The 8,038-nt window shown below is 33.9% G+C and overlaps 1 protein-coding gene across 1 annotated transcript; it reads right to left on the reverse strand.

Moving 5' to 3' along the window:
- Nucleotides 1-2,240: 2,240 nt before the first annotated feature.
- LOC150096586 (beta-alanine transporter-like) lies at nt 2,241-7,305 on the reverse strand. The gene is made up of 4 exons (XM_090408650.1): nt 7,190-7,305; nt 4,343-4,521; nt 2,941-3,125; nt 2,241-2,352 (listed from the first exon to the last, which is right to left on the reverse strand). Exons 1-4 carry the CDS (start codon nt 7,206-7,208, stop codon nt 2,241-2,243), a joined length of 495 nt encoding a protein of 164 aa, XP_090264776.1. The 5' UTR covers nt 7,209-7,305.
- Nucleotides 7,306-8,038: the final 733 nt, after the last annotated feature.

Genomic DNA, 8,038 nt, shown 5'->3' on the forward strand with positions numbered 1-8,038 from the left:
GGTAACAAGTAACAACTGCAGCAAAAATATGCAATGTTGAACAATCTCAATCATTCTCTGTTCATTTCAACCATATTTAATTGCTAGATCAGTAATCCAAGTAAGTTCATTTTTGGATTCCTGCTACACTCTTTCGAAACGTAACATCATTTTTCCTTTCATGATGTTGACTTTTAATTTTGGACATTTTTACTCCTTTGGAGAATGCAGCAATAATCCTAACTTTGGTGGTCTATTTTTTCCCGGTCCGCTTTGTATTAGCATATCCTATTATATAGTCACTTGTTTTTATTATTATTTGAAGCTCCAAGAAGAATTAAAGGCGTGATTCCACTTTTTATTACATTATTCATATGCTATTGCTTAAGTTATTGATCTCATTGTTAGGTTGAAACTGACTGATATTTCTTGGATTCTAGATGAACAAAAGTGCAGGTGTTAAACGAATACCTTCAGTTGAATCTGAAGATTATGATTATGGGGAAACTTCTCAGAGAGAGGCCACAAAACATCTGCACGAGCTGTTATACCTTTTCTTGAATTCATGATATCTTAAATCCCAATATTCCATTCATGTACGACTTAACTAGAGAAAAATCTTGCTCCCCCTTTCCCTTATTAATACTTTTTCAAATTACATTTTTGTCCTCTTCCTATCCTCCAAAAAAAAAAAATAAAAAATTCAATTTTGTAGCATACGATATGACTCTTTGTAAAGCTTCTCTCAATAATATTTTCGTTTGTTAGTGTCTGCAGCCTTCAATTTTCAATATGTATTCATAATCTCGCTATCACCTTTAACACTCTCCTCTGCACGTGTATCACCAATGCACCCAAGAAACCAAACTTGTCAATAATAGTCCCAGTAAGTTTGTATTGAGGCCTTGTAAATAGGTTAAGTGACTTATTAAGTTTCGTTGTAGCATGGCAGTTATCTGAGGTTTTTTTATGTAAAAATTTTGCTATATGGCCTTTCAACTTCAAGTTCCAGTCTAATAAAACGCATAGGTCATGAAACTTACTTAGTTGCATGGGCAGGAATTGTAAATAATTCCTGTGACCATTATTTAGGTATTCACAAAAGTCAGGATTATTGTTCTACACTTCATAACGTTATTATTTAGACAAACAAAATGCTGTACTTTGCTTAAAACAGTTGCATAAGAAAATTTAACGACGAGGAAGGAGTAATTGCTTACATCACCATGCAATAAAATATTAATATTGGATTTTCCAAAGATGATACTTCAATTTAGAATGGTATGATTTTTTACTGTTAACGCATGAGTTTGCGAGATTACCTTGTCTATAATATTATTTAAACAAAATTTTTCTCTTATGATTCATTTAAAGATTTACGCAAAAGCAAGTTGTGAAACATGGAAATATTTTAGGTGTATTTTAATATATGCTATAAAATGGATTACTAAAACAAGTATAAATTATTTAGTGTAAATATATTATATTAAATTGATACATTTATGAAGAACATTTCTATTAATAAAATTACTTCGGACACCATCATTTTTTTAAATTAAAAACATAATATTCATGTGGATAAAAATAAACCACCCTATATGAATGCATTCTATACGAAAACTGAATTCTTTAACCTTGATTACTGAAACAGCAATTTTAGGTTATCTATTGCCATAATTAACCACTGAATGGAGATTAGTTCAACAGAAATCGTATGCCCTTCGTTTTGTTAAAAGCTACCAGAATCGAATTATCGTGGGTACTAGACGTTTACTAATCCTTTTCAAACGATTATTCTCCGTTCTAGTGCAATTTTCTTTTATTTGAAAGAAATATATGCCTATAGATATAAGTGCTTGTGATCGCAGTCGTACTGAAGTAAGAACGATATAATTTTACACTATACAAGTCTTGATAGCATATGTTAATACATGTGGCGTCACAAATTAGGCAACCTTGAAATGTTGCCTTGAAATAAGTATTCTTGGTGACTGTGCTTGAAATAAGTATTCTTGGTGACAGTGGGAAAAATAATTTTGCAATAAATCGACGCTTGCCTGCAAAATTTCTTTTGTTTTTCTCACAACACACTCACAGAGGTATTATAAAATGATATGCAAAATGTATTATATAAATAAAGCTTTAAGAAAGATGAATTGTTTAATATTTCTACCGTTAGTGATATGTAAAATGGTCTTCTACAAAGATTTTTATATAAGGCGAAGAAATCTTTCTTCTTCGTAATCTAAGTTTCCACTGTATTAAAGAACAGTTACTTTCAGTTCATCTAAAGAAGAGCAAGAACGGTGTCTTGACGGACGATCCATAATAATAGGCTCAAGTTCTTTATCTTCCATGTGGGTTTTGAGCAAGCTAGAATGAGAAGGTAGATGTATTTGAATATCTATTAGCAAAATGCTAGGTGATTTCGCACGTGTCACTAACTCAATCAATAATAAATATATACTTCAACACTTACCTAAAAATGGGCGATTCAGGTTGTGACCATTTACTTCTTAGGATGCCATTGCCAGGGTTGACTATAAATTTATTTTATATAGGAAAATCAAGTTAAGAAAAAAATTATTAAAATAATAGATGAAGATATTATATATACTCTTGTATATATAATAGTTAATATAATCTTGAGAAGGCATATTTATAAAAGATAACTAAAGTATTTAGCGAAAAATGCTTCCGTATGGCTTAGGTAAGACACTAAAATGGAGATTATTATGGATGCAGCCATATTTTATAATCTAGAAAGACTCTTGAGAAAGTTACCATAGCAATATATTCTCATAAGCTTTTGAATCGGATTGCCTTTGTTTGTACTACTTAAAGGACACAAGAAAGTTTCGACATTTTCTTGCATTTCTTTCTATATTTTGCTATAAAATAATGATGGATCCATAATATCCGTAAAATATTGTAAAAGATGATGCATTTGATCTCACTTACTTTTCCGATTGATATCTGGCGCATTTCCTACAGGACCACGATATCTCGCATTGACTTTCACTTTCGATTATAGGGGCTTTCAGGAAGGTGAGCTGATGTGTTTCTGGCAGTATTAAAGTAACAAGACCTCCAAATAAATGAAGTATTCCAATAAGTGTTAGAGACAGACTGTGTATCGTCCTTCCCTGAAAAAATTGCAGCTTCATATTTCATAATGTGCTATATACAGTATTTATTGAATTAAATATGGCTTTAAGACTCACTTGTCTTATTATAAGGTGTAAATATCATTCCTAAGTCATCATATATAAATTTATCATTTAAATAAGGATATTAATAAACAAAGACTTGATAAGATGAAATAGATAATCTTATTTTTGAACTATTGTGCGCAGGTCCGTTGTGATTCTTACACAGTGGAGATAGTGCAAATAAGAGCGTTAAAAGTGATATCAGGATTGTGGAATACTCATAAGACAGATTGAGAATTTGTAGGCTTTAAACACTAGCAAACAGGAGAAAGAGGGCGGTGACATGATTGAGCAGTACAAACTTCTGAAAGGGTCAAACAGTGGATGGAATTTTTCTGAAAGCTGTGTGTTTTCCTCTAAGAACGAGATGAGGGCTAGATTTTTCTCCCAGAGCGTGCTACATGATTGGAATGGATGATGTGTTATGTGCAAGAATTCATGAATAAGTATGATAGCTGGTGTATGTACTGAGTAGCCTCTCTCGATGAGTTCTTAACTACCTGGAGGTTTCACTTAAGAATAATGGAATGCGCTCATACTCATCGCAAGCTGGCTATACAGGTGAGCATCATAATGTTATGATTAAGGAGATGTTCTTGACAGTGGATGGAAGCTAAACTAATTAAAATTACGTAATATTTTAAGACATTTATTTGTTTTCCGACACGTTGGAACTATAGAGCATTTCTACTAAAATATTTTGGAAAATAAAGCAACGTTTGTCCACGTACATTTAAATACAAAAAAAAGTTGCTAATATCTCCAGTAGGACTGTTCAAATTTCTATTTCACGGATATCGAAACATAATTTCCAATGTTTGTCACTGATAACGCAGATTGGTGGCCTGGTGTATCTTGAAGGGTACGAGACAGAAGGAGCACTTTTAAGATCCAGAAATGGTTGGATCACTTAGTGGCCGGCAGGGCAGCAGTGTCAAATATTTCTTCCACCACCTTACCTAATGTAGTTATCTGTCCCTAGATGTTCGTCTCCGAGAGCTCAATGTGTTATATTTAAAAACAAGTGTTAGCATTACAAAAATACCCCTGTACAGGTTATAAACCGGGAGAGATTCAGGGACAAGAAGCATAAACCGAGAGGTATGATCGCCCTATTTATATGATATGAACGAATAATATGTAATGAGTACCTGGTATATGAGAAAAGGTGAAAACACTAGACACGTCAGGGTGATGGCTTCCATCAGGTTGAGCCCAATATCCCTGCTCATAGTAGGGAGTATCTCTGCTGTCCAAGATGGAAGGACGAAATAGGAAGTGGAAATGCTCAATTTGGTTGAAACAAACAGAGTCAATGAGGCCGTTTTACCTGTAAAATAGAGAATAGAAAATGAAATGTTTTTATTATATTAGATATTTTATTTAATAAAAATCTCACACACTAAACAAAAAGAGTCGTTATATATATATATATATGTTGAGGTTAATGATACAATATTAAGAACTATTCTATTCTTTTTTTTTTTCTGCAAAAGCTGAGAATATCGACATTATCCTGTAAGAGAGGCTGTAAGTAGTTATTATGTTACCACATAATAACTACTTACAGCCTCTCTTACATGCCTTAAGACCATTCTTCAAGACAAATTACAATAATATAAACATTGATTTGCCTATGGACTACATTGTCTTATTAGTCATGTATGGTCTTGAGCAATATGTAAATGTTTCCATGAGGGAACTCAGTGGCTTTTCATCCTCTCTGGTCATGAGTTATTTAGAACATAAAGTGCAAATAAAATCCACATAGCAGTGTTAAAATAATCAAAAACAGATCACTTTCTAATAGTATCAAATACAGTTACAGCCACTATCTCTATACAAGAATCAACGTATTGTATCACAGAATAATTACAGAATAATAAATTATAAATTCTTTACTATTTCTTGGGATCAGATAAAATCTTAAACCTATTTTGACGATGCTTACTGCAAATTCATTAACATATTAAATACTGAAATATAAGATAAAACTGTCATACCTCAAGGAGCTACATCAAATAAAAACAAAGCCAAACATTACACAGTACTCAGCATTTATACCCAGAGATGACATGTATCAAAAGCAAAAAAATATATCCTCTGTGAATACAATGAGTAAAGGAAGCAATTCAACTATAAACTGACGGGGTAGTGCTAAACAATGGAAATTTGTAAATATACACGACACATTTTCCGCGATCAAGTACTGCCGAAACTTAAGTAATGATAAAAGCAATCATATAGATTTAAACGGCCAAAGAACGTTGGCAAATAAAGTCTATAAGTACCGTATTTTTACGTATATAAGACGATACTCTTTTCTCAAGTTTTCAGATCAAAAATTGGGGGTTTATCTTATACTGCGGGAGGATAACCGGTTGAGATGCCCGCGGTTGCCATGGCGAAATTGCCGGTACATTGTCTCCGCCAACCACTAGCCTTTGTTAACTCTGTCGATTGACGTCATTAACGGCTGATTTTGAATATACCAATCAGAACTCTGAAAGTATTCATAAGTCTGCACCTCGTTGGCGAGGTAAGTTAATGCATAAACAATTATTTGAGCACTAACTCACAAAAATGTCTGAAAATAAAAAAACAATTCTCATATTCTTCAAAATACAAATTAAACGTCATCAATTACGAAACGAATATGGAAATAAAGTTTCATAGAGACAGTTTGGACCTCCTCCCACTGAGTGTATGATTAGAAAGTGTAGAAAACAGGAAGAACTACTCAAGATGCCAAAAAAAAATGACCTTAAGAGAAAAACCAGCAAAGTTGCCAAACTTGGAACAGAGGCTTAAGACTTGGATTATGGAGAAGCGCAAGAGTGGGCTATTTGAGTGTCAACCAAGCTTATTCAATACGAGGCAAAAAGGTTTGCAAGAGAAATGAGCATTGTTGATTACACAGAAGGGCAAAATGGTGCTGCAACTTCACGAGGAGAGGAGGATTGGCCATGAGAACACGAAGCACGTTAGCCCAGAAAATGCATCTTAGTATGTATTTTAAAAATATTACCTAATTACTAAATATATTTTGAATACTAAAAAAAAAATCAAATGTGTTCTATTTTATGAACAGGACCTTAATTTTGGATCCGAAAAAGTAGGGGTCGTCTTATACACTGAAAAATATGGTACTTCATAGCAATCAATGAAAAACTCATAAATAGCTCCAATATCTCATCAGTAAACTGCACTGCTAAAAGAAATCAAAGTTCCATACTTTTTACTACTTGTGAGAATGAAATCAAAAATATTATAATGAGACTTAAAAACTGTTATACCGACCTGACCTGGAGCAGAAATATCAGCACTGTGAGAACTGCCAAAAATTGTATGATAGGGTTTGTTTGGTCAACCCATTCCGTTATTAGCGATAACATCGACTGAAATGTTTCGAACAATTAAGAACACAATATAAGAAATCTGAGTTGCGATAATACCAGTTCATAAAAAGGGTGCAAAGTAATTTTAAAAAATACATTAGTATTTTTTTTAGAAAGAACTGCTTATTCTCCAAGAACCAGTATGGACGTAGACAGAATATTTTATTGTAAATAAATATACAGATGCCGGCATGGTTGGCCGAGTGATTAGCGTATCTGCTCTCCATCCAAGGGGCTGCGGATTCGAACCCCGCGTAGGCATGGATGTTTATGATTGTTTTCCACCATAATACATTCATTCACCGAAGTATAGATACCTTCCCAATATGGACTGGGAAGTCCATATTGGGAAGGTATAGGAGGAGTAGTAGAGGAGGAGTAGACCCAAACCTTCCTCAATGGGAGAGGCCTTCACCCTGCAGTGGGTAGAAAAATAGGCTGTTCATCATCAAATATACAGATATCGTAGAAAATGACGTTTCTTTAAACCGGCAAACGAAATAGAAAAGCAGGAAAATTTTGAAATATTTTATAATTAATCATTTGTAACACACCTTCCTGTTTTTTTTTTTTTTTTAATATTTTCACTTTAAGACATACCTCTCCTTCTTGTTGCCATAGCGATGCACAATACTCCTCCTAAGGCACAACTGACGCAGTAGGAGCAGCTCCGACCGCAGCACCGTAGTATCACGAGCGACAAACGCCATCCGAAGACTTCGGTCACAGCAGAAAGAAGAACATTAAGATATACAGCAATTAAGATGTATATCTCCGTGGAGTTCCATACAGTAATAGTTAAGACCTACGAAGGCTGTAGTGTTGGTTAACCTGACAAGAGAGAGTAGCCGATGTTAGTACTACAACACACTCAGAGAACTAAGTGAAAATTAGAGACAAAAAGGTATAAAAGAAAGTAACTGAAAATTGTTATATAAACCTGTACCTGATCATCATCCAATTGCTAATAGTTTATGATTTAAAAACGAAAGAATAAGTTCTGGCTAGTTCTTTTCTTTCCCTACTGTAAACCTCAGATATATCCTTTATTGAAATTTAAGTAAAGGAATTGTTTGTTTCTATGCCTTGAGAGGTTTTTTTTTTTTTCATAATAGTTTTTGCCATTATTTAAGCAGTGAACTGCATTGGAAAAAAAAAAAAACAGAACGCCTGACATATGGAGAAATTACGAATTTCCTATGGTGCCGCCTTTTTTTTCTGAATTACTTATCTACAGCAGCTTTACAGAGGGACTCTTTCTATTTATTTTCATGGCTCTACAAGCGCTCGTATGGAGCTTTCAAAAATCCTGTAGTCATATAATGAGGTCCTGGACTGTTATAGGGCGAACATCTCTTGACCTCACCAAACGCTCCTGTTCATCCCATAGATGTTCAAACGAGGTTGAGATCAGGACTCTCTGGAGGCTAGTTCAAGTGTGGCGATGTT

This window comes from Typopeltis vanoorti, chromosome 18, assembly GCF_054136105.1.
Source record: "Typopeltis vanoorti isolate ZY-2024b chromosome 18, IOZ_Tvanoo_1.0, whole genome shotgun sequence".
In the NCBI taxonomy this organism is placed as follows: Eukaryota; Metazoa; Arthropoda; class Arachnida; order Uropygi; family Thelyphonidae; genus Typopeltis; species Typopeltis vanoorti.

What these genes read in the sequence shown, in the direction of transcription:
- LOC150096586 (XM_090408650.1), bottom strand. An exon ending in CACCTTTTCTCATATACCAG is followed by an intron (nt 3,126 to 4,342) that starts GTACTCATTACA and finishes CAATTTTTTCAG; the next exon opens with GGAAGGACGATACACAGTCT. An exon ending in GCCAGATATCAATCGGAAAA is followed by an intron (nt 2,353 to 2,940) that starts GTAAGTGAGATC and finishes TTCTCATTCTAG; the next exon opens with CTTGCTCAAAACCCACATGG.